General features: G+C 40.3%; 1 protein-coding gene across 1 annotated transcript in view; it reads right to left on the reverse strand.

The window, feature by feature from the left end:
• The window catches only part of CFAP54 (cilia and flagella associated protein 54), a 276,792-nt gene that overhangs the window by 68,661 nt on the left and 181,618 nt on the right, over positions 1 to 26,513 (reverse strand). Inside the window, exons 49-58 of the mRNA XM_036250829.1 lie at positions 23,042 to 23,249; positions 22,102 to 22,181; positions 20,394 to 20,563; positions 12,808 to 12,913; positions 10,392 to 10,539; positions 9,540 to 9,697; positions 9,190 to 9,369; positions 8,949 to 9,075; positions 2,419 to 2,574; positions 985 to 1,090 (exon numbers count right to left, since the gene is read on the reverse strand). Coding sequence (XP_036106722.1) covers positions 985 to 1,090; positions 2,419 to 2,574; positions 8,949 to 9,075; positions 9,190 to 9,369; positions 9,540 to 9,697; positions 10,392 to 10,539; positions 12,808 to 12,913; positions 20,394 to 20,563; positions 22,102 to 22,181; positions 23,042 to 23,249 — 1,439 coding nt within the window. The remainder of the gene's footprint in view (positions 1 to 984; positions 1,091 to 2,418; positions 2,575 to 8,948; positions 9,076 to 9,189; positions 9,370 to 9,539; positions 9,698 to 10,391; positions 10,540 to 12,807; positions 12,914 to 20,393; positions 20,564 to 22,101; positions 22,182 to 23,041; positions 23,250 to 26,513) is intronic.

Below are 26,513 nucleotides of genomic sequence, written 5' to 3' on the forward strand. Positions count from 1 at the left end.
TACTTATTAAGTAGCATCATCACTCATAATTATTTTTCATTACTTGCCAGTAATTTCTGGGCTAATAAAGGTAAAAGTGGACAAAACCAGCGTCTGTCCCAAGCTCACACCCTCTTCCCACAGCACGCTCCGCAGACACGCGCGTCTGCCTCCCTCCTGAAATCAGAAGCTCTTGAAGAGAGCTGAGCGTTCTGCCTGTCCTGTACTGGCAACACTCCACAACATCAAGGCCAGTCTGGAATATTCCGGCAAACAAGGCAGTAAAGAGGTGAAGGTTGGGTCTGGAGGAACCTGCCTTAAAAACCAAGCCTTGCCCTGGCTGGGTAGTTCAGCTGATAGGAGCATCACCCTGATACACCACGGTTGCAGATTTGATCCCCGGCCAGGGCACATTCAAGATTCAGTCAATGAATGCATAAATAAGTGGAACAACAGATCTCTCTCTTTCTCTCTCTCTCTCTCTCAAATCAATTTTAAAAAACAAATTAACAAGCCTGTTTCGACCCTTCTATACCACTTAATATCAAAAGAGACACAGAGTTATGCAGAAAGCGGTGATTTGGTATCGGTTAGCTCTGTGTGCTCATTATCAAACCTGTCAGTTGGGGCCATTTAGATCAGTGCCATTGAAATAATGGTGGCTTGCCCTCAATCTTGAAGTGATTTTTACACAGAATTAAGTTGGCCAGCCCTAGTGCTGCTGACCAGAGTGAATATCGACATAATTCCCTTCTAGATACAATTTCACATCTTGGGAGGACTGTAATCCTAGGACTGACAGGAGATTGATCTGAGTGCAGACTAGAAGGGATTCACAGTCCAGTATGCTACCACAATAGTCACCATCATCAACCAGCACTTTAACCGCCTTGGGTCAGAGCCAAGAGCAGCAAGCTTGAAAAGGAAGTCAGTAAACCTGCTGGACAGTGGCCACCAGTGGGTAGTACCATATGCAGTGTCCTAGTGGGAAGATAGCTTCTTTACCCTGAGTTTTGATCGTGGCTCAAACTTAGTTGTATAGCTTCACATAAACTCTCAAGTTGAGGATTTGGAGCTTTCTCTTCCATCAATATCTGACATTCTATTTTGCCTGAAAGAAGAAAAAGATAGACAAAGATGGGTTTTCCCTTTCCTATCATTTAGAATTTCAGAACAAATATTTCATGCTGGAAATTCAGAAAACTGGATGTGCTGTCCTTCTCATCCATCTGTTGTTTCTTGCTGGAAGGGGAGCCAACAGGGAAAGATCTTTTGTTTCCTTCCCTACGAGTCTCAAGACTCCTCTGCCTTCAATTGGCAACACTGCGTCCAAGCCTCCACTGGCTAACCAGTCACGAGTGTTTCTACCATCATTTTCTCCCTGTTTACTGTGTTCTTCCTCTTCCTCCTGGGGCATTCCTTCTCTTTTTCTATGCCCATTTTCCTCTTTCCACTGTCTGCTATCACAGATATCAAAGAAAACATCTCTAAAACCAAAAAGTCAGCAAACCCTTAAAAACCACCGTGGATGACGGAAATGAGCTAGTTCTCACGCAGCCGCCAGCCTTCATGGTGAGCTACAGCCTTCTAATGTAGGTGCTGGAGCGACACTTTTGTAACAAAAAGGGAAATTATATAATTGCTATTAAAAGGATCCACGGTTCTCATGCAGCAGGTGGACAGGGCACAAAGCCACCCAGTGTAAAGTTTACATCTGTGCACTACAATTTAGGAGCTGCTGGTTTATAAAAAGTTACTTAACCAGACTGCTCATCACTTTCCTCATCTGTCAACCAGGAATGGCCTTGCCTACCTTGTAGAGCTGTTGCAAGAATCAGCAATATGAGATGTAAAACACTCACTACAGAGCCCAGCATCTAGTAGATGCTCCACAAAGGATAGCACTCATAACCATCATCATTTTCTTCATGGCTGAAATGGCCACAATAAAATCATACGAATGTATTATGTGAATATGTGTTGTATATAAGTTATAAATATAAGTATGTTCTAGCAATTTAATTTAAATGGGTATCTATCTTTCATAAAAATTAACTAAAATGCTTAGCTAAATAATGAAATGATGCAGGAAAAAGTATCTTCTAAGCATTACTTAAGGAACATTATTTATAGCTAAATGGCTGATGCTGACATTTTTGAGTCAAACATGAAACCAAGGAGAGCAATTGTAATTATAAAAGAAACTAAGGGGTACTTTTTGTTTCTTTCTAGATATAAATTAAAAACAAATAGTGTTCTCTTTATCTAAAACTTAGTTTGTACCAGTCAATGTGTTTGTCATCACTAAGTCCTTTGTAAAAATCTGTCTTTTTTTACACTCACTGACAAGATTTTCAAGAAGCCTAATGTTAGTAGGAAAAAAAAAAAAAAAAAAACTCCATAAACTTTCTCATAGTTTTGACCCCAAATACATCTTACCTTTCTGAAAAAGGATTTCAGCTTCCACCTCATGTTCCTCTGTTGCCGACGTCGTACAGAGCTTCAATGCTATTTCAAAAAGTTGAAGGGCAGGTAACCACTTTGAGGAATCCTTCTTTTTACTGGTATAATATGTTTGCTTGGCCACGGTATGTCCTAAGGAAAGACAGTGGAAAGGAGGGAACAATAAACCAGACAGTGTTCATAATACGCCTCTGAGTTACCAGGCTTCTCTCACAGAGAGGTGTCTACTGAGAACTTGGGGGTCTTTCATTTTTAGCATCTAAGAAATGTTTTAAAGAGACCCAAATGTTTCAATGATCTCCAACAATAGTCCTTTGAAACTTTATTTTTGATAAATTTTAATTATTCTCATTTTTAAAAGGAAGGGTAATCTCTACAATCGCTCCTTCAGTTCTAAAATGTTATAATGCTCTGGAAAACAACATCCACGTCCCTAAGATGAGGCTGTAGTAGGGGAGCATCTGGAAGTTTTAAAGTTTTATGTTGTTTCCAATAAAACTTGCATATATTAATAGGCAGTAATTTTGCTTCTGCATGGCTCTGTAGTGGCTGCTTGCATTGCATATTTTGTTATCCCAACTAGATGGTAAACTCATTATGGACAAGGGCCACAGGCTATACTTCTGTGTGGTCCCATCACCACTGAACATAATAAAGAACTGCAGTATGGAAGGGGCATTTGATTTAATCTGTGTGGCCCCAAAGACAGACAGACATTTATTCGAAAACTATTTTCTGAGTGCTTAGGCACTGGATAAAAACGAGAAAAGAGAAGATTAAGAGCTAAGGTTTATTAAGTGCTTCTTACATGCCAGGCATCATCCCGAGTACTTAACAAGCATTGTCTCATGTAATCCTCCCAACCCCAACTCCAACTCCAGCTGGATGCCATTATGCAGAAGAATAAGCAGCAGCACAGTGAGGTTAAGTAACTTGCCAGGGTCACACAACTAGTAGGTAGCAGGGCTGTGAGCTGAGCCTAGGCAGTCTGGCTCAGGGCCCACACCCTAAACTATGGCACCTTGGAGCTTAGTGTTTAATGGGGGACACTAATGGCCAGACAGGTGAGCAAAATACTGTGTGGTCAACTGCGTGCCGGGGAAAGCAAGGGTGCTGTGGTAGCAGGTTGCAGGAGAACTGGTGTAACTGTGCCGAAACTTCATTTCTTTAATATGATCGTTTCTCCTTTCCTTCTTTTTGATTCCTGCTGGCCTCATCCAGCACCCTGTCTCACCTGCCGCCCTCTCCCCTTGCATGTCCACTCCCTTAATCATTAAGCCCTTGGGAAATGAGGCTTCGGCGAGCACTGAACAATCTTAGGAACAAAGCCAGGGGTCTATACATCACAGAGACAGAGTTTCATCAAATTAAGGATAACATCTAGATAGGCCTCAGATGTATTTCAGCTCTAGACCCAGAAAAGTAGAATGACTCCACCAACCACATCTCTGCAAAACCAGACAAAGCAACACCATGTCTGACCTCAGGACCAGATGCACTGATACACTCCCCCCTCCCCTAGCGCCAACCAATCAGTAGAGACCATGATCCTGACCAGGACCCTAACTTCCTTAGTCCTCTATATAATCCATCCCCTAGAAGCTATTGGGGAGCCAGGTCTTTGACCACTAGCTTACCTGTGACTCTGGGTTTGGCACAACTTCCTCAACTAATAAACCTCCACTTTCTTGACTGCAAACTCCTGTTTGTGTTTGACTGGGCTTTGATGCACTCAGGCAGATGGACCCCTTAGTTCAGTAACACTGGCCCAGCTCTGTGAAGGGTCAGGACGCTTTCTCAGAGAATGTGGCTACAGAGGCCAACAGCTGATGATCGCTTTGTCTTTGGTAATTTTTTAAAAATATTTATTTATTTATTTATTTATTTATTTATTTATTTATTTATTTATCTTTAGAGAGAGAGAGAGGAAGGGAGAGAGAGATAGAAACATCGACTGGCTGTCTCCTGCATACCCCGCTACTGGGGATAGAGCCCACAACCCAGGCATGTGCCCTGACTCTGGGAATCATTCAAGGGATGATGCTCAATCCACTGCACCACACCGGCTGGGCTTGTCTTTGGTAATTTTAAAGGGGAAAATTGTTGGGATAAAGAGCAGAAGGTAACTGGAAGAAATACTACATTGATAGGACAGCTTATCACACACAACAGAGGGACACAAACAGAAAGACGATGTAGGATTGCAGAATGAAACAGTTGCTGGGTTCAAGCTAAATTGCTGGTTCAGGCCAATCATTGGTGCAACCCTGTCACTGAGGCTTTGAACAAGTCCCTATGTGTCTCTGGGCCTTGGGTGACTTCCTCTGAAAGATGAGGGATCAGAACTAAAAAATCAGAGCTCCCTTCCGGTTCTAACAATTTTCAGTTCCAGGATGCTATGCCCTACAAAGGGCTTTCAAGAAACCTAGGACTTTTTGTATGTTTTTAGCTTAGGAATGTGCTAAATGAACCGCAGGATAATGGAAAACCATGCCTCTCTCCCTCTCTCTCATCCAGGGAGAAGTTATCAAGCCCTTACTTTAGACAATACAGGATGACAGTAAACTGCTGAGAGTGTGGAGATGCAAACACCAAGGGCTTGCTCCCAGGGCTCCCGGGTGGCCAGGCCTGGAATCACAAGAACAGCTAACACCTACAGTGCTCTTAGAACACACTAGATGCCCTTCTCAACTGGTTACGCCTTCCACTCGCGTCACCCCACAACACGCCAGGGAGATTGGTACATACTTTCCTTATCCACATTTTATGGGAGAGGAAACTGAAACACTTGCTTGTGAAAATTAGACCAGAATTCTTTCTCTAGAGTCATCTATATTCTTTTTTTTTTTTTGATCCTCACCCAAGGACACTTTCTTGCATTCATCTTCAGACAGAGCGGGAGGGAGAGAGGGAGAAAGAAAGAAACATGCATGTGAGGAAGACACATTGACTAGCTGCCACCCATACGACCCCAACTGGGGCCGAGGGCAAACTGCAACTGAGGTACATGCCCTTTGGGAACCGAACCCGGGACTCTCTGGACTGCATGCAGGCTGACGCTCCAACTGTTGAGCCAAACCAGCCAGGGCTAGAGTCATCTATCTATACTCAACCCCAACAATTACCAAGTGTGATGAGAGATTGCGGGCAAGAAGGATATGTAAATAGTATTTGTCCAAAACAACCTCATATTTCCACACATCTCCCATTTTTATAGGTTTCACTATTGTTTCAAATTATACCATAACAGCCCTGGCCGGTTTGGCTCAGCGGTTAGAGCGTCGGCCTGCCGTCTGGAGAGACCCGGGTTCGGTTCCCACTAAGGGCACGTACCTTGGCTGCAGTTTGTCCCTGGCCCTGGTTGGTCATGTGGGTGGCAGCCACTCGATGTGTCCCTTTCACGTCGATGTTTCTCTCTCTCTCTCCCTTCCTCTCTCTCCCTCCCACTCTATCTGTACAAAAAGTGGAAAAATATCCTCAGGTGAGGATAAAAAAAAAAAAATTATACCATAACACTGATCATTCATATGAGAAAAAATAGCAAGTATTTTCATGTCATCAAGGCGCTTAAATAGATGTACTATATATGCTATATCTACCACATATAATATAGTACTACATAAAATAGGACTAATATATAATAACAGTAAATTGTCTCCTAGATTTTTGTTAAAATCAGGAAGACACTGTATAGAAATGACTGACTGTTCTCTTTCTTTCTCTGTGACTGGATAATAGGCGCTCTGAGGGCAGGTGGTGACTGGCCTGGCTCCCCGCACAGTCCCGCTCCCCAGCATCATTCTTGCAACTTTCTCCCTCCTATTGAAAAAATCAGTAATTGATTTTTTTTGTATCTAAAAAGAAAGCTCAAGGTGCAGTCTTTAATGGAAAATAAATAACCATGATGCTTATTTTTTGTTTTATAAAAATAATTTCAAAATGCCTTTTTCTGTGGGAGGCTTTCACAGGAAAACAATTTTTAAGTGTCTCTATTCTTGCGATGCAATCTGTGCTATCACTACACAAGAAAACTGTTGAGAAAGCATTAAGTCAGATGATATTATGCTTCATAATATTGAAGTGTTCCTTTTTCCAATAAACATCAACTCTGTGGAGGGGGGTTGTGAAACTGACATTGTTTTGACAGAAAAGCTGCTTTTGGTTTTGTTTTTAAAGTCTGTGTTTAATATAATACAGCAGAAAGCAAGCTGCTCCGCTTCAAGTGAGTCTAAGGAACAGAACCAGCATTGCTACTGAGTAGTGGCCCATCTTTGAGGCTTCTCAGGCAAGAGAGCAGCGAATACACTTGGCGGAACAAAATCTGCACCGGTTAGCACAATCTGTACTTTAAGCTCTTGTAGATATCAAATATACTGATAATATAACAAATTGTGCACTAAAAATATAGCAAAATGGCTCTCATGGGATCAGACTGCTGGAAGGAATACTAGAAGTCAGTTAGGCCAGCCTAAATTTATAGATAAGGAAACTCAACAATATAAAAGTGAAGCAATTTATCTAAAGTGATAAAATTCATATCTGATGATGATGGTGATGATCATCAATCATATAATAATAATGATCAGTAATGGTCATGAGAGGGAGGAACAGAAGGGGAATAAGGGAAAAGGTTCCGGACAGGTGATGACTTGAGCATACCTCTGTTGCCCCCTTCCCCATTCTAGTCCACCCATCAACTTCTGAGCTGAGCACCAGCATGCACAGGAGGCAAATAGGTCCTAGGAGGCAGGGGTAACGTTTTAAAATGTAGAGTTTACTCTTATTCAGGTATGATGAGGTAAACAGGTTAGGAAATGATTGTCATTGAAAAAATAGTTTATTGCAGTTCCCAAAAGAAGAGGCACAGCACGCCAGGCAGGGCCACAAGGGAAGCGCCAGGGTTGGTCAGGAGGTGCAAGGAGCAAGGGGAAACTGGACAAGAGCCTTTGTGATGGTTCTCATGGGAAGGACTGGGTAGGGTAGGGTAAGCAGACTCAGCAGGGTTAGGGTTGGCTAGTTTAAATCTTTACTGGGCTCTGGTAGTAGTCTGAAAGCTGTGCCTGGGTGATTAGGGTAGGAGAGTAGTGGCCCAGAGTACTGTAAAGAATGAGAAAGGAGCTGATAAAGGTTTGGGTTGTAGGTTCTGGAATGATTAGTTTGCATATCAAAGGCATGTTCAGTGGAGAGTGGTTTGCTACTCTTTAGGAGTTGGCTAATTCTGGGAGAGGAAATTTCTACCTAGACATTAAGGTGCCAGATGTCAAGGCATCAAAATTACAGAAAACAAAAAGGCCTGGTGAAATACAGGTCAGAATAGAAAGTTGGTAAAAGAGTCTCTGTCCTCTGAGCTGGTCAAGAGCCTGGGAGCTAAAGGCAGGCACCCTTGGGTCTGGAGAAAGCTAGAAGCAATCTTCCTAGGTTTCTGAAGAGCTGTAAGCTTTCTGCTTCCTGGTCCAGCTGCTCTAATCAGGTGCGCTCTTGGTTGGCTCCAGTCTACCCTCTGAATTATTCTTTGCCCAGCAGCCAGGGTAATATTTTAAAACTTAAACCATCCCAGCTCAGCTGTTCCCATTAAGCTGTCCTGCGCCCACTCTGCTCTGGCTGTTCTTGTCTCCTCGCAGTTCCAGAACATGTCAAGCTTGTCCTGACCTGAGAGCCCACACTCACTGCTCCTGCTGCCTCTACAATGCGTACTTAGTGACTCACATCTAAGGCCTGGGGTTACACACCACGTCCGTGGAGAGGCCTTCCCCATGTACTCTATGTAAACAGGCAGTCGTCTCTCCCTTATTCTTTATCAACAGATCTTATCCACATTTTTCATAATATTAACAATTCATAATTACATACATATACTTAATTCATTATCATATATTAACTTTCTAAATCCCTGTTGATTGTATCAAATACATTTTATTTAATACAATACTTATTTTATTAAATTCTGCATATGTTAAAATATTTATGTTATACAATATTTATAATATGATATGCGATATAATATGCACTCCTACATGGTTTGTTTACTTGTTCATTTCTGTCTCCCACACTAAGATCAGGAATTACATCTGTTTTAGTATAAAATAACTTCCCAGGTCCTCACACAGGGTCTGGCATGCATTAAATGATCAAAAACTATTTGTTACATAAATTGAGTCTGGGCCTGGCCAATGTGGCTCAGTGGTTGAGCACTGACCCATATACCAAGAGGTCTCTGGTTTGATTCCTGGTCAGGGCATATGCCCAGGTTGTGGGCCAAATCCCCAGTGGATGGCATGCAGGCGGTGGCCAATTGATATTCTCTCTCATCGATGTTTCTCTCTCTCTCTCTCCCATTCTCTCCCTCTAAAATCAATAAAGAAAAAACATTTAAAAATAAAATAAATTGAGCCTGGGTATTCATAAATAGTGCCCCATATAAATGTACCCATATAATAGTATGCCTGAAAATAACTAAAAAATTTTTATCAACAACTTGAGTATAATATATGTTTAAGTGTTCTTACCAATTCTCATTTTTGTTTTGGCCAATAACATGACATGAGGAAGGTAGACATTTTTCAAAGGCTGTAATGGACTTGCATAGTCAGTGTTTGATGAAAGAGATTCAATTGTTTCTCCAAAAGTTAGCATCTGTAAAAGAAACACTGTAATGAGCAATTCACTAAAGTTGGTTGGAATAAGGAAAACAACCCACAGAAAACAGAATATACGTTTCTAAATCTTCAGACACAAAAGCACTCTCACCTGTTCAATAAGAATGTTGTGAGACTGAATCAACAAACTTAATTTTTCTGTTTTTGAAGAGGGAGTTTCCTTGAATTTCGCTGCCTTTGTTAAGTCATCCAGCAGAAGCAAGCTTCTCACCAGGGTTAAATGAGACCGAGGAGAAATAAACTCGTTCCCTTCAAGCAAATGTACTATGGCCTATTAAAACAAAAGTATTCCTTTTGATGTACTGTTTGCAATTCACTGAAACAAAAGCTGTCCACATTGACTGTTACACATTCGGTACCAGATGGAATCTAAAATTCTCTCCTTTTGTTCTAAACTGAATCCTTTGGTAAATATCAATGTGAATGAAGGTTCCCTCTTACCTGAAGGTTTGTTATGATGTCTGCCTTTAAATGCTTTTCTTGTAGGCCAATGATTACAGCTTGCATCAAGAATTCAGCCTGTAGCTCCCTGTCTCCTGCACTTTTTGCCTCCACACACATTTCATTGATGAGGCTAACATAATCTGTCATATCACTTTCTAAAAAAAACAAATGTCGTTATTTGAAATGCACTGAGAAAGTAAGACAGTATATATGCATAATATGCCCAACGTTCATCACAGGAATATTGGGTAATACAGACTAACAGGAAGATACAAAGAGAGAAAACAAAGAGACTACATGAAATACTGAAAATAAATGTGTTGCAATTTGGGGAGAGGTATTTTAGAGTATCCAAATGCTGCAAAAGTGATAATAATATTGCATGAAACAATTAAATTTGGGAGATTGATAGAGATGGTTGGATAAATAGGTTTACAAGTATATAATTATTAATCACTGTAAGAACTAACATTTGCATGTGCCAGCCTGTGATCTATGAACTTTATAACTGTAACCTATTTAATTTCAACCAGCATTTAAACCCACAGCAGTTGGCTCCAGAGTCTGCTCCAGACCCCTTACACAATGCTGCCTTTCTAGGTGACAAGAAGACCCATGTGCTAGTATTCCGACACCTCCTTGCCTGCTTTGCATGCATCAGTAACATATATGCTATGTTCAGTGATACAAAGGACTGTTGAAAAGGATTATTTTTCATGTAATAACCTGAATTAAGGTACAGAGTTATAAAATGTTAATGTTAATAAAATATATCTCAATAAAACCTCTGCTACCTACATAAAAACACTTTTTACAAAAACTTTGCTTAAGAAAATAGGATATTTGTACCTTTCACGATTCCAATGCCCCGAATCTGTGCAACAAATGCAGTCACCAATGCCAAGCAGCACCTCAACCACAGATGAATGTTGAAATATTCTCGAGAATTTAAGGAAACAGGATCTAAAAATTCATTATCATCTTTATTTTCAGAGCCCTAAACAATATTAAAATTATGGTTATCTTCATATTTAATGTCAAAGTTCTAGCCTAATGCTAAATGTAATATCAGTTTAAAAAATCATCTGATATCATTTAATAGTATTACAATTTTAATTTTAGAAATTGGTCTTGTACATTCTATAAAACATAAACACACACACACACCAAATAAATAAAAGCACCCATAATCCCACAATCCTTTGTTAATATTTTGGTGTAATTTCTTTTTTTCTTTATGTCCATTGTTGAAAATAGTTTTGCAGTTTGACTTTTTCATTGCAAATTATATTATCAGCAGTTTCCATGTCTTGAAAAATTTTGTAAACATCTGAAAGACTGAATAATAACAAATAATACTGGCTAATATTTATTGAGTGCTCATCATGTGTCAGGCTCTGTGATACAGGCTTTATACACATTATCTCATTTAATCCTCCTGACCAGCCCAAGAGGAGATATTATTTCTGTTTTACTAATGGGAGTCCTAAGACCTAGAAAAATTATCTATTTGCTTAAATTCCATCATATTTTGGCACAGGTGGGATTCAAATTTGTGTCTTTCTGAATTCAGAGCCCACAGCCCCTTGTGTTACATTTCTCTATTCTGCTCACATCCCAAACATATATTATAAGGTATCTACTACCCTTATTATTACACTTTACAAAGGGTGGTCGATGTCCAGAGCTACTAGGCAGGAGGTGCAAAGATAATTTTTTCCAGGGAGTGGCAGGAATCAATCTTATTTAGAAACTTAGGAACTTCAAAGTCATTTAGACCATGCCCATCTATTCTAGGAATTCCCTGCTTTGCACACAGCTCATCATCACCCACTAATTAACAACACCTGCTGTCAAGGAGCAGCTGTGGGGACTTGAAGGGGGCTGGAATCTGGTTAGACAGGTGAGACACACAGAAGAGGAGGGTGAGCTGTTCCTGGAAACAGTAAGAAGTGAACAGAGGCCCTGGCCAGTGTGGATCAGCAGTTAGAGCGTCAGCCCGCAGACCAGAGAGTCCCAGGTTCGGTTCCTGCTAAGGGCATGTACCTCAGTTGCAATTTGTCCCCAGCCCCGGTTGGGGTCACGTGGGTGGCAACCAGTCAATGTGTCTCTCTCACATGGATGTTTTTCTCTCTCTCTCCCTCCCACTCTATCTGAAGATAAATGCAAAAATGTCCTCGAGTGAGGATTAAAGAAAAAAAAAAGTGAACAAGAGTCAGGATGGTGACTACAATGGGCACAAGTAATGGAGGAGTCTAGTATTTAGATTAGCAACACAGAAAACGTGCCCATCTACCTACCTTAATCTCTCAGTGCCTACGTTTCCTGTTACTATTGAAAAGCCGTCACTATCTAAATCAGGGTTTCTCAGCCTTGACTCTACTGACATTGTGTGGCAGGTAACTGTTGTGGGAAACTGTCCTGTGCATTATGGTATGTGGAGTAATGTCGCTGACCTCTACCTACTACATGCCTGTAGCATCCCCTCTAGTTGTGACAACCAAGATGTCTGCTGACATTGCCAAATGTCTCCCAGGGCAGCAAAACAGCCCCCAAGTAACAATCATTTCTCTAAGTCAATGTTCCGAATTAGATTGCTTTTCAGAATTTTTATTACCTTTAATATAGTGAGAAATGAGGCTCTATTTAGGACAATTAGTGTTACTTATCTGTAATGACAGTGGATATTAGCAATTTTATTAGTAAAGTTTAAACTATTGAGCAAAGATGCCATGTGATGAATCTTTCTATTTCAAACAATGCTATGTTATTAAATTACTTGATCTTATCAAAAATCCAATAAAATTTCAAAGAATTTGCAACATCAGTTGTCAAAGATATTTGAGAGATTAAATGTGGAAGGACGCAACCAAAGTAGAGAACAGCACACGTGTCACACCAGTAATGCTCAAGTCACAGCTGAGAAGTAAGGTGCAGTGCAAAATAAAGGGAAACAGCTTCATTGGCTAATGAAATCAGATCCATAATTCTGTACCGATACATTTGGTGTGACTTTGGTGATTATTACATCCAATTCTGTTAGTTCATAAATGAGATATAAATTTAATTTTTTTTTAATTTAAGGAACTTGCCCAAGGTATACCAGTTAATAAATTGCATAAACAGGGTTTAAACACAGATCTTTATGCTCTGAATTCAAATGTTTTTTTCTACTTTATCCCTTTGCTTTATTTAACTAATTGATTAGACAATTTTATAGTATGCTAACAGTTATTATAAGGAAAAGCATTAAATTCATACATACAGAGGTTGTTACAGAGAGGGAACTCTCTGTCTCATCTTGTACTACCTTCTTTTTAAAAAGTTTTGAATCCTGGAGAAGTTTAAGTGTGGAAAATACTATTGCAGCACTGAAAAAGAGAATATATTTTAAATATTATTAGTATTGCACTTGTGGCATTTGTATGTTACTTCCTCCGAAAAACCTTCCAACTCCCCCATTCCTCCCCAAAACTGTTAGGTGCCCCTTGTATGTACCCTAATAGTAGCCAGTCTTAGCCATGTGGTAGTATTTATCACACTATTTAATTGCTTGTAAATTGCTCTACAGCTAATGTGTCTTAATCCCGGATGAAACCCATCATCGAGTGTCTGGGACATAACAGAAACTGAAAAATATTTTTAAATGAAAGTGAGTAAAAACAAGAATAAATAAATAAAAGTTTCCAAGATTTAAAACAAAATGCATTGACAATATCACTAATAAAATGGGCACATACGCATTTTATATAAATCAGAATGTGGTCCTCCAGCTTTTTGAGGTTATAGTTTGTTATTCAATGCTATATGCTTAGAAACTCTTAAGCTAAATTATTGCTTAATCAGTGTCTAGCCAGAAGAGAAATGTACTAAATTAAGAAAATAGAAGCCAGGAAATAAAAATTCTTATTATTACCTGGTCACTCTATACATATATTGGCCACTTTAGACCATTACATCCTTGTCCCCTGCAGAATAATAAATTTATAACTGACATCACACTTTTTCAAAATATTTAGATAATATATATCAGGAGGCTTCTTCTGTTGCAAATCTATCCCAAATACAGAACAATCTATATACCTGAAGATGCTTATCACAGTGTTATTTATAACATGGAAAGATGGGATGAAAGCCAAATGGACAACATGCCCACCTATCTAATTTCCCACTTGAATAGTGAATCGGCCATCACCTTTCACAGGTGTTATAGGTTGAATTGTGCCCCGCCAAAAAGGTATGTTGACATCCTAAACCTTAGTACCTCAGAATAGTTATCTGAGAAAATCAAGTTAAAATGAGGCCATTAGGGTGGACCCTATTCTAATTTGACTGGTGTACCTACAACAAGGGAAAATTGGACAGAGACAAACATCCACAGAGGGAAGACCATGTGAAGATACCCAGGGAGAAGACGGCCATGTGCCTGCAGCGATGCACCACCAGCCAAGGAATGCCAAGGGCTGTTGGCAAACGCCAGAAACCGGAAAGAGCAAGGCAGGAATCTCCCACCGAGAACTGTCGGAAAGAGCATGGCCCTGCTGACACCTTAATTTTGGACTTCCAGCCTCCAGAACGGTGAAGTAATACAGTTCTACTGCTTTAAGTCGCCAGTCTTTGGCACCGTGTGCTGGCAGCCCTGGGTAACGGACGGAACAGACTAAAAGCAGCTCCCCTTGCCTCCTGCTCCTGCTCCTGCTCCGAAGCCTGTTCTCCATCCCGCAGGCAGAGCCCGGAATCACCACACTGTGTTCAGTCCATCCACAAGTTCTGTCAGCTTCGACCTGGAAACACGGACACCAGCAGCAGCTCCTCGCCTCACCTCCTCTACTACTAACGCCTGTGTCGCAGCCATCGTCGTCTCCAGGCTGGACGACACCCAAGCCTCCTGACAAGCCTTCCTGCTGTGTCTCTTGCCTCTGCATCCTGGTCTCCAGACAGCAGCCACAGCAATCTCATCAAGACAGAAATCAGATCACGACACTACCCCCCCCTCCCCCGTACTCATTCCAGGGGCCTCCCATGTCCCTGGACTCTGGTCAGTTCACTCCCTCATTTGGGTCAGTTACTGTGGTTTCGGGCCTAGTACATGGTCAGCTTTGCCACTGTCCATGCCTGCTTCGGAGAAGGTAGAGTCTCTGCTTGGAGGCTCCCAGAGTATTAACATGGGATCACTGTAAGGATTCAATGAGATATTTATTCTTCTATGTGTTAAAAAACAAACAAACAACAAAACATGCGTTGAGCCCAGCCGGTGGGGCTCAGTGGTCTGAATGCCGTCACATGGACTGAGAGGTCCCTGTTCAATTGCCGGTCAGGGCACATGCTCAGGTTGCAGGCTCGACCCCAGCGGGGGGGGGGGGGGGGGGGCGGGGAGTACAGGAGGCAGCCTATCGATGTTTCTCTCACATATCGATGTTTCTATCTCTCTCTCCCTTCCTCTTTCTAAAAAATCAATAAAAAACACATTTAAAAATATATGGGCCAGGAACAAATCTAAGGTCCATGTGTACAGTCCCGGACCTCAAGGAACTGACATTGTAGTGAGAGTGGGGTGTGCTTAGAAAGCAGAAGTGGGGGGCAGACAGATGGCACTCGGGGCATGCTAGCTGTTACCATGATCAGTACATTGAGTTGGCGAGGAGCAATGGGGAGAGAGGGGAAACTAAACTGATTTTTTTCCTAAGTTGTTAACCAGAAAGAAAAACTTTGTGCAGTTATTGAATTTTAACTTCCCCAAATTCTACTGTGTCATTAAAATGTATAGATATTTGGTATAGATGATATAGATATTTGTAGACTAAGGTATTGTTTCTAATTATATAATTCTACTGGTTTTTTATTTAAAGTAAAACTAAACAAACAAGCAAGAGAACAACAACAAAAAAATGTAACACTGATTCATTACGTATAAAGGTATGAAAATTCCTCTCCCCAGCACCCTTCCTCCCACAAGGATGCATACACATTTCTGTGGCACACTGTTTACTGGGTAGCCTCAGAGGCTAGCACGGACAGCTACCTGGGGGTGGGGGAGTGGTGCTCATCCCTCCTTCTGATTCTGAAGCCCAAATTTTGATTTCAAGAGAAATGAGCATGAGGTTTGGAATCTTGCTAACCCCAAAACTTAATGAATAAAATATAAACATACTAGTATGTACTAATCCACCGGGTAATACTTAGTTGCAAAATGGAAATGTCTAGTTTCTCGTCTCCACTTGAGAAAGTGTGGGAGGATTACCACTATAAACAGTCTAAAATCCCAAAGAAGGAAGACACAAAATTAAAAGGCTCAGGTGCTCAGATGTTATCCCAGTTAGACAATAAATTAAACAGAAAGAAGAAGAGAAAGGAACACTTATTAAAAAAAAAAAAAAGACAGGATTCTGAGAGAGGCAGCCCTAAACAAGTAGAAATAAAGTCTGAATAACTTTGATCCCGTTTATTTCTTATTACTCTTTGTGACAAAAATGGTCAGTTTGTTCTCCTAAAACCCATGCAGCTCACTTTACCTGTCACCCTAAGGAATGTGCCTTTCGATTTCCCTGACATAATGTTATTAGAAGTATCATGAAATGTCAAGCTAACCGTCACCTGGGAAAGTGACTGTCCAACACTTTCCGCAGCTCCCAAACAGAAACTCGCGGGGGTCACGTTCACCTAAGAGAAACTCATTCATCGTGACAGTAGGCTTCCCCACATGACAACTCTGCGGCAAAAAGGCAACAATATGAAAGTTTTTGCAGGTTTTGTCCCAAGGGCCAGGTTGGTGTATTTAAAATAGGAGTGATGCTGATACACCTGCACATTATTTGCATAGGTCTATCTGGTCTTCAAATTAAAATTCTAATATAACATTCCTTTCAGTGGCCATTTTGTAATTTTTAGTTTCTAGCTTCCTTCTTCAAAAAAAACAAAACAAAACAAAAACCCTCACTCCTGTCCCCCATCCCAGAAGGGAGTAAGACATGTGCCGAGCTGCGGACAGAATGAAGGCTGCTGCTGGGAGGGGCTCGGCTGCAGAAAAGAGTTTGGTACTTTCTGTATTCTTCCGTAGGGACTCGTACAGTCATCTATTTTATTGTCATAAATGTCAAAATACACATATTTAGATGTGTTCACATCATGTATTTTCTATCCAAAATCATAGCAAAAGTTCCTTTTCTCTTCAAATTTCAATGAAGAAAGTAGAATATTATTATGCTAAGCCTACTTTACCATAAATCAACTAACAATACACTAAACTAGTAATTCCCAAGCTTTGAAAAAATCTCAGCACTCATTCATACCCTTAAAAATTATTGAGAACCCCAAAAGAGCTCCATCAATATTTACCATAATATCATGAGGGTGGCAGCCACTCGATGTGTCCCTTTCACATCGATGTTTCTCTCTCTCTCTCTCTCTCTTCCTCTCTCTCCCTCCCACTCTACCTGAACAAAAAATGGAAAAATGTCCTCGGGTGAGGATAAAAAAAAAAAAAAAAAAAAATTTACCATAATAGAACTTAAGCTGGAAATTTTTTAACTTTATGAGTATTTATCAATTTGTTTTAAAATAAAAACAATAAGCTAATTACATGCTAATGCATTTTAATGAAAAAAAAAAAAAAAAACTGCCCTGGCTGGTTGGCTCAGATGGTTGGAGCGTTGTCCCATGCACCAACTTGCGGGTGCAATTTCCGGTCAGGACACATTCCATCCCCAGGCAGGACACTTATAGGCAGCAACTGATTGATATCCCTCTCTCACAGTGATGTTTCTCTCTCTCTCTCTCCCTCCCACCTCCTCTAAATTAATAAAACCATATCCTCAGGTGAGGATTAAAAACAAAAAAGGAAAGAAAAACAACTATATTTTCCAAAACATCAAGAAAATTAGTGAGAAGAAGCCACTGATTTTTTTTTTTTGGGGGGGGGGGGGTTGCTTAAGAGAATAATCTACTTAATAGAAGACTTTCATATCTGCTTCTGCATTCAATCTGTTGTGACATACTATTTTGGCTGAAGTGTATGAAGACTAGGCCTCACACATATAGTTGTTGGAAATGGAGGGAGTGCTTTAATAGCTTCTTCAAACAATTGTGAAAATTATTCTTTGATACTGCACCAAAATGTGACAAGTAATAGTTTCTTAAAAGTTTGTTGCAGCCCTGGCCGGTTTGGCTCAGCGGTTAGAGTGTCAGCCTGCGGTCCTGAGAGACCCAGGTTCGGTTCCCGCTAAGGGCATGTACCTTGGTTGCAGTTTGTCCCCGGCCCTGGTGGGTCATGCGGGTGGCAGCCACTCGGTGTGTTCCTTTCACATCGATGTTTCTCTCTCTCTCTCTGTTCCTCTCTCTCCCTCCCACTCTACCTGAACAAAAAATGGAAAAATGCCCTCGGGTGAGGATAAAAAAAAAAAAGTTTGTTGCAATTGTCCTGGCCGGTTTTGCTCAGCGGTTAGAACCCGGGATCGGTTCCCACTAAGGGCACGTACTTCAATTGCAGTTTGTGCCCGGCTTCGGTTGGGATCTTTTGGGTGGCAACCATTCAATGTGTCTCTCTCACGTCGATGTCTCTCTCTCTCTCTCCCCCTCCCTTCCTTTCTCCTCCCCACTCTCTTTGAGGATAAATGAATAAATGTCCTTGAATGAGGATGAAAAAAAAAAGTTTGTTGCAATTTAGAAACTAATACCACACACTGATGAACTTTTCCTACTCCTTTATATTGAGACCTATTTGTCTATCTCAGCGATTTTCTACTGGTGTGCAGCAGGGATTTCAAAAAATGCAATACCTGACTATTTAGTCAGGAGCACTGACCTCTTTTCCCTTAGACTGTCAAATAAAAAATGACAACAGCCAACACAACAGCTATTACAACAGCTGTCTGGTGTGATTGCCCTGTCTTGAACTGTAAGTATATTGGTCTTAATTGAGTTGTATTTTATTGATCATGTCACATAATAAGGTTGTGTCTGATTGGTTTTTTTTGTTGTTATTTTTTGTGGTACGTGCCCCTAGCAGGAACCGAACCTAGGACTCTCTGGTCCACAGGCCGACGCTCAACTGCTGAGCCAAACTGGCCAGGGCTGATTGGTTAATTCTTGATACCAAAAAACTTTATATATAAGTATAGGAGGGTGTCTAGGGGTGTTCCTGGATTTTTAAAAAGGTCACTTTGAAGCAAAAAGGTAGGTAATTACTTTTTTATTTTTGAAAAATCAATCAAAATTATACCTATTTTTTTGCCAGATTGGAAAAGATGTATTTTTTAATGTACTGCAGGATTCTAGGAATTAGTTTATGTGTGCTGAGATGAAAAGGGTTGAAAATCGCTGTTCTATTTTGTTAACCAGGATATTGGAACATCATGTACTGGTCATTTGGAAAATATCAGCTTCCTGAGTTATGCAGATCCCATTCATGTTGAAACATTTTGTTACACAATTTAAAAAATGATGCTTGTTAATATTACTCCCAATCTCATCAGAAAAATCTAAGCATTAGAAAACTGTCAAGCTCATGGTAGCAAATGCAAATTTTCCAAATTTCTAGTTTTCCCATAAATAGTTATGTGTTATGACTGGTAACAAATACTATTAGTTGCTTTCCTAGAAGTGGCATGTCCGTTTTGCTCATTCTCAATAAAATACCTGGCAAATATTCAAGTATGAATAACCATATTTTGCAGGTGCTTTTCAAATAAACATGGTATTGCGTAAAAAAAAAAAAAACAAAAAAGCTTGTTCGGCTCTCAGTTCAATGGCGTAAGTGCTTTCTCAAGATCACTATCATGTACAATAAAAGTACTTTAGGTGTATTTCCCACTTAATATTCCCACAGAATATTAAAAATGGGTTCAAAGATAGAGACTTATAAATGAAACAGATTCTGCTGCTTCATGAAAGGCATTCTTAAGTGAAACTGGCATTTTTTTATTTAAGCAAGTGTGTGGCAGCGGAGTATGTCACGACTACGAGTATGGCCATGGCTTGACTAGCAGCTCGATGCCAAAAGTTTTACAGCATCAATGCAAACAGCAACACAGGAAGGCCAATCACATCTTGGTTTTATTATAAAAACAGTTTAACCTTACACACCCTTAGGGATGTGCAGACCACACTTTGAGAACCACTGCTCCAAGCAGACTTTATGAATATTCATCACTGCTTAGAAACCACAAAAATATAAATTTCTAAAAACCTAGACTGTCTCTAGCAAAAAAAAAAAAAAAAAATCAAATTTAGATGTGGTTAATCATGGAATGGCCTTCAGTCAAGGCTCATACTGATGAGATGATTCTATGTTTCCAATCAAAGCAAAAAGGGATTTGTGCTGAATTGATTGCCTCTTTGAAAAAGCTGCAGTTGGGCTTCTGCTTCATTATTATTTTTTAATCTTCACCCCGGAACATGGTCATTGATTTGAGAGAGAGAGAAATATCAATTGGTTGCATCCCACACAAGCCCCAACCAGGACTGAACCTGCAACCCAGATGTGGGCCCTGATCTGGGATTGAACCCTTCGGTGGCCCTGCGACCCTTCAGTGTATGGAAGGGCACTCCGACCGACTGAGCCACACCAGCTAGGGCCTTCTCTTTTCTGAAGAGAATGGCCATCTAAAAATTAGCTCCCCTTCCATTTTCTGAATCTAATGCATGGAGTTGAATGCATAGAATTTCAGTCTAATCAAGAAAGTTAGGATTAAAAAAAAAAACTTTAAATCTGTACTTTTAAGAATGATAATGTATTAAAACCCCCTTGAATGATAAAAAATAAGTAGGCTCTATTAATCTAGGAATTGATCAAATTTAGGCGTATTTAACAAATTCTGATGAGGCAGAAACTCTTCTACGCATAGAGAGACTCGCCTGTATGCTGCCCGGTGTCTCTGCAGGGCAACTGCAGCCAGCTGAAGCCTGGCCTCCACCACGATCTCCAACTGGCCCACAGAACACCGAGTGAGGTTCTTACAGCCTGACTGCTCCGTCTCTGATACAAGGGAGTTTAGCCTGTTTTCAGCTTCTGTCAGTAAGACTGACTAAGAAAAAAAGACCACACGATAAGTTCAGAAGTAATACAAATATCTCGCTTTTATTCATCAAATATTTTTTGTACTGAAAAGTAACACCAAATGGAAGACCAAAAAGGAAATCTGAACATTAACATCAGTGAACAGCACAAGGCAACAGAGAATGAAGAGGCGAGTAATGGCAAGAGTGAGCATGTCCAACAATTAGCACTGGTTGTGGACACAGCCAATGCTCATACAAACTTATTTACAGTAGTTATGTTCAATCAAGTTGCTGCAAACACTGAATTAGCAAGTAATGAAAACCACTACTCCTAGAAGAAAGACGGGAATGTATAGGTTTGTGGGAGCCTCTAGTTATATTTTTGACAACTGATCAATACGTACCCTTGTTCAAAATGTATTTGTTTAAAGACACATTATTTATATATTATAGATTCACTAACCTTGAACTCACAGCCAATAGCTCTCTAACTAATGCCTGACTGAAACTCAACACACGTATTTTCTCTATAAGGCACATCACCACCCTCTTGCAATTACAACACTAAACAGCACTTTAGCACTAGAGTGGGGGATCATTTTAAATAATAAAATCAGCAATAAAAAAAGCACAAAATTTTTTTTAAACTGTGGCAATAAAAAGACCATGAAAAGGACATTTGTTTACAGTATGAGAATGGAAACAAACTCTCAGAGCACTGCCATGTCCGACCCAGCAGGAATGTGTGTGCTGGGCACACACAGAGCATTTTTCTATGCTCTGTCCATGTCCACAAATGACCACAGAAGAGCCGTAACTATTGACTTGGGGTTACAAATAAATTTTAACATTGGCAAATTAGCAAATAGTGAATTTGTGAATAATAAAAACTCAGCATTTCAAGTTAAACCGTGGTCACTGGACTGGTAAGGTGAAGATAATGAGATTTCACAGTGGGCAGTCAATAGTTAATAGCAACCTGACATAGCAAAACAGGAAGGAACCAACCAATCTTGCAAGGAACCGGCTTCTCAAATCTTGTTTGTACAGAGCAGTAAATAGTATGAAAGTTCTAGGCCAATCTGTATGATAAGAACATGATCTGTATTTTACTAGTTGCATAATGTTAGTGAATTTCTAACTAAGCCTCAATTTTCTCATGGTTCAGCACAACATAGTTCAAAAATGATTTATACCTACATCACAGAGCTGTGAAAATAATCATGCAAAGTGCCTGTCATGTGGTAAGCACTGAATAAATCAATGCTGTTGTCATCTATTATTATTAGGAAATAAGGAACAGAGTATGGAATACTCAGATCCTATCAAAAAAGAATCATATATTCTGCAGCACTTAATCAGGTTGTACAGTCAAAGTCTGACACATCTGGGTATCTGACCTTTCTCATGGGGACAATTCATCTTACCCCAACCCAGGTTTATGCGAGAAAACTACCTGGTCTCCTAACAGCCAGCACAGCCCAGAAAGTGGGCCTGTCCATGGCCGAATCGTGGGCATCTTGGTAACTGATTTACTATGATTTGAAAACATTTTTAAACTTACCTTTATTGTATTAAGAGTGGATTCATCTTTCACTTTTCTAACATAACTTAATGTACTTCCATTATCCTTCAAACATAGTTCTATAGGACACAAAATTTGAAAGAAACAAGAATATCTGTGGTTAGTTTAAATATCAATTCTAGTTAATAAAACTCAGAATCAGTTGGGACACTATCCATAAATTCAGTATTGAAAACCCCACAATCGCCCTGGCCAGTTTGGCTCAGCGGTTAGAGCGTCCACCTGCGGTCCGGAGAGACCTGGGTTCGGTTCCCGCTAAGGGCATGTACCTCGGTTGCAGTTTGTCCCCGGCCCTGGTTGGTCGTGCGGGTGGCAGCCACTCGATGTGTCCCTTTCACATCGATGTTTCCCTCTCTCTCTCTTCCTCTCTCTCCCTCCCACTCTGTCTGTACAAAAAATGGAAAAATGTCCTCGGGTGAGGATAAAAAAAAAAAGAAAATCCCACAATCATTAGAAATATATTACCAAACCAAATAGTCTCTAGACATCATATACTGGAAGACTGAGGTTGATTCTTACAGTAAGCCAGGCAATCCTGGGAGGATCTCTTGGATGCTTAGTGATGTTATTAAAGTGATCAGCTCTTGGGTCCTCTCCTGGAATTCCAAAACCCTTTAAGGTCCTCAAAGTATTTTGGATCTTCCAGATATTTACAGTATCTCAATAAGACGATCGTGTGTGTGTGTGTGTGTGTGTGTGTGTGTGTGTGTGTGTGTAAAATGTATGGATATGGAGAAATATGAATGAATATGGATATGCATGTACCTAAAAATAAGCATATATGTGTGTCATTAGTAAGCTTAGAGAAAATATGGAACAATAGATACTGAATTGTTCTTAGGGATTACTGGGGTGGAGAGGGGTGTTGTTGGAAAAAGTGAGGAGGAAAAAAAAGCAAGCAAACAAAAGAAAAGATTACCTTTCAAGCTGGAGAGGTTTGCTCTGCTCCTCTCAGAACCATGTCCAAAGTAGACTGTTCTTAACATAGTCTCTGGGACACAATTTATTGTTTCAGCCATACTTATTAAAAAGTATGCTTTAACAAAAGAAAACTTATTTAAGAGATGTTGATGCCCAATTGTAAGCAGAATTTGAGGCAAGCCTTTATTTATTAATTCATCAAGTGCCTAAAAAATGGGAAAAAATAATTTTAAAGGCAAATAAGTAAAATATTGTTTTTAGACAGTATTAGCTTCATTCCCTTGTGCATTCCTCATTTGTTTTTGGGCGAAAGAATACAGAGATAACAGTCGATCGAGAGAAACATATGATGTCAGAACCACCCAGCAGCCACAGTGCCTCTGAGGTTCGCCACCAATTTGTGACCTGTGGCTCATGAGCACAGCCCTGACACATAATGAGAGGCTAAGTACAAGGGAGGAGACACCTACAAAATGGAGAAACTGCAAAAGCTCATTAGCCATGCATGCTGGCCGCTCTGCTTTAGTGTGAGCACATCAGAGCTACGAGGACAGAAAAGGGAAGAATGGGTGGACAATCAAGCTCCCTACCCAGCTTAGATCGGCTCTCAGTCATGAGAACTCCACCTTATGTATACCTGTACCTCCCTGGCCCCCATCCTGTGCATGTGCACTTCCTTGGCAAAATCACTGCCCTGGTAAAAGCCACTGTGGAACCTTCTTGGGGCATGCACTCTGCAGCTGAAGAAGGCTGGGGGGAAGTCATGCAATCAGGATCAGTGGTCCCACTTTAAGTGCTGTCTGGTCATCATTCTCCATTTCCCCAGTCCATTCATTCTCACTCTCTCCCAGACAACTATTTTCACATTTTTCTTTTTTCTAAATTTTGACTCTTCCTCCCCAGTGTCCCTCCCAGCTAATGATCTTGGTTCCTCTACTTAACTGAGAAAATTGAATCAGTCAAAGTAGTGTCCACAGACCCCACAGCTCCACCATCTCTCCAACCTACCCAAGCATCTGCCCCACCACTCTGCCTGCCTTCCTGCCACTCAGGCCATCGAACCTGTCCCAGCTGGTCTACTTATAACTATCATAAATATCAGCCTTTCCACAGCAACATTCCCATCGCCACACACTCCTGCTTCTTCATCTCAAAAAGCAAAAAGCCTATATCCTGACTTTCTCTCCAGCTACTCCCCTAATTCTTGCTCCTCTGTACAGCACGACCTAAAGAGTTGTCAATATTTAATTGCTCTCCTTTCATTTGCTTATAAACCCACTCCTTCCCTTCATTAAAACCCTTTGGTCAACGTCATCAATGGCCTATACTTGACTACATCTAGTGTTCAATGCTTAGTCCTCATATGTCATATTACTTATAATCTAAGACAGCGATTTTTCTACTGATGTGCCGTGGCAGGCACACTCGTGTGCCATAAGAATTTTTAAAAGATGCAATACTTGACTATTTAGTCAAGGGCACTGACCTCTTTTCCCTTTGATTTTCAAATAAATTATGACAACAGCCAACACAATAGCCGTCAGAGTGAATGAATCAAAATTATACCTATTTATTTTTTGCCAGATTGCAAAAAATATTTTTTTGGTATGCTGCAGAATTTTAGTAATTGGTTTATGTGTGCCATAAGGTGAAAAAGTTTGAAAATTGCTGATCTATAATACATTGTCTCCTATGCCAATTAAACTGTCACATGGCCTCAACTGCAAAATTCATTCTAATTTCAGAGATGTTAAATGCGAAAAAAATAGCATGTTTACGAATCAGTAAATTATAGTGCTTGATTCATCAGCAAAATTTGACACTATTAATCATTCCCTCTTCTGAAAATGCTTCTCTTAGCTTTCAAACCAGTACAATTCCTTGATTTCTTTCCTATCCTATTGGCCAGTCTTCCTTGTGGGTTCCTCCTTATCTCTTATATCTCTTAATACTGGAGTGTCTCAGGACTTCTGTCTCCTCCCTCCCTCACTTTAGATGATCTTAATTGGGATCATGGTTTTAATTTCATCTAAATTCTGATGAAATAAATGTTTTTCTCTCCAGCTCCAATCTCTCTTCTGAACTCAAAACACATATAATCAACTTCTGACTCTATACCTTCATTTGAATGTCTAAGACACATCTCAAACTGAACATGTCCAAAATGGTATTCCTAGCCTCCCCCTCGCACCCCCCCCCCCCCCACACACACACACAATCAAATAAAAACTCTGTGAAGGCTTGGAATTTGTATTGTTGATTGACTGATGTGTTGGATTGACAGCACAAGAACAGTATGAATTAAACAGTAGGCTCAACAGATTAGCTAAAGCGATACTTTAAAACATAAATAGATCAGGTCACACCTCTGTTTTAAACCCTCCAGTGGCTCCTCATTTTGTTCAGAGTAAGAACCTAAATTACAAAGGCCCTACCAGGCCCTTTTCAAACTAGTACCCTGATACCTCTCTGACCTCATCTCCCACTGCTCTCCCATCATTCACACAATTCTAGTAACACTGGCCAAGATGTTTCTCACCAACCTAGGCAATCCTGCCCCAGGGCCTTTGCACTCACTGTACCCCCTTCCTCGATTACTCTTTCTCCATATTTCATATGACTTGTATCTTTACTTGATTCAAGTCTGTTCACAAATGTCACCTCAGTGAAGATTAACCTGATTGCACCATTTAAAATTACAATCCCAACCTAGCTCCAGGCTTTCAATCCCTTTTACACACTGCTGGGTTAATTTCCCCCCATAGCATGGTTCACCTTCTAATATACTATATGATTTACTTATTTATAATGCTCCCTATATGTTTATTACTAGTCTTTCCCACTAACATGTAAGTGTCCTGAGGGCTTGGAGTTTGTCTGTATTGTTGGTTGATGCATTGATTTGATAGTACCAAAGTAGCGCCTTGTGTACAATAGGCTCTTATTAAATATTTGTTGAATTAATATAAAATGCAGATGCTGAGGCTATCTACTCTAGAAAAGAGGGAAAGTATTTGCTTTATGTGAACTAAAAAAAGAAAAATCTCACTGCTGGGGTAAGTCTGAGTCTATGTTGGCAGCAGGGAGGTCTGTTGCTATTGTTCATTCTCCTTCCTCAACCTCTTCTGAAAGGTGGACATGAGCACACACAGAAGCCAGACTGGGAGCAGCACTGAGCCTGAGCTGGTAACAGACTGTTGCACTAGGATAATGGTTGATATTCTGGATCTAGAAGAAAGAGTTGGATTGGTTGGGAGTAGGGGGAGAGGAGTTTTCTCTTCCCTTTTCTCTCTGCAGCAGTGATTTAATGAGTCTTGACAATTACACACAAACACTTGAGACTCAAAAGAGATTAATTAGAAATGCTATTTAACACTCCTTTCTCTCACTATAAAAAAAAGTAAAGTGTAATCTGAAGAGTCTGAAGCAGACAAACAGTTCTGTTTTAATTAATTAGTTAATAGAAATCA

This window comes from Molossus molossus, unplaced genomic scaffold, assembly GCF_014108415.1.
Source record: "Molossus molossus isolate mMolMol1 unplaced genomic scaffold, mMolMol1.p scaffold_m16_p_10, whole genome shotgun sequence".
NCBI lineage: Eukaryota > Metazoa > Chordata > Mammalia > Chiroptera > Molossidae > Molossus > Molossus molossus.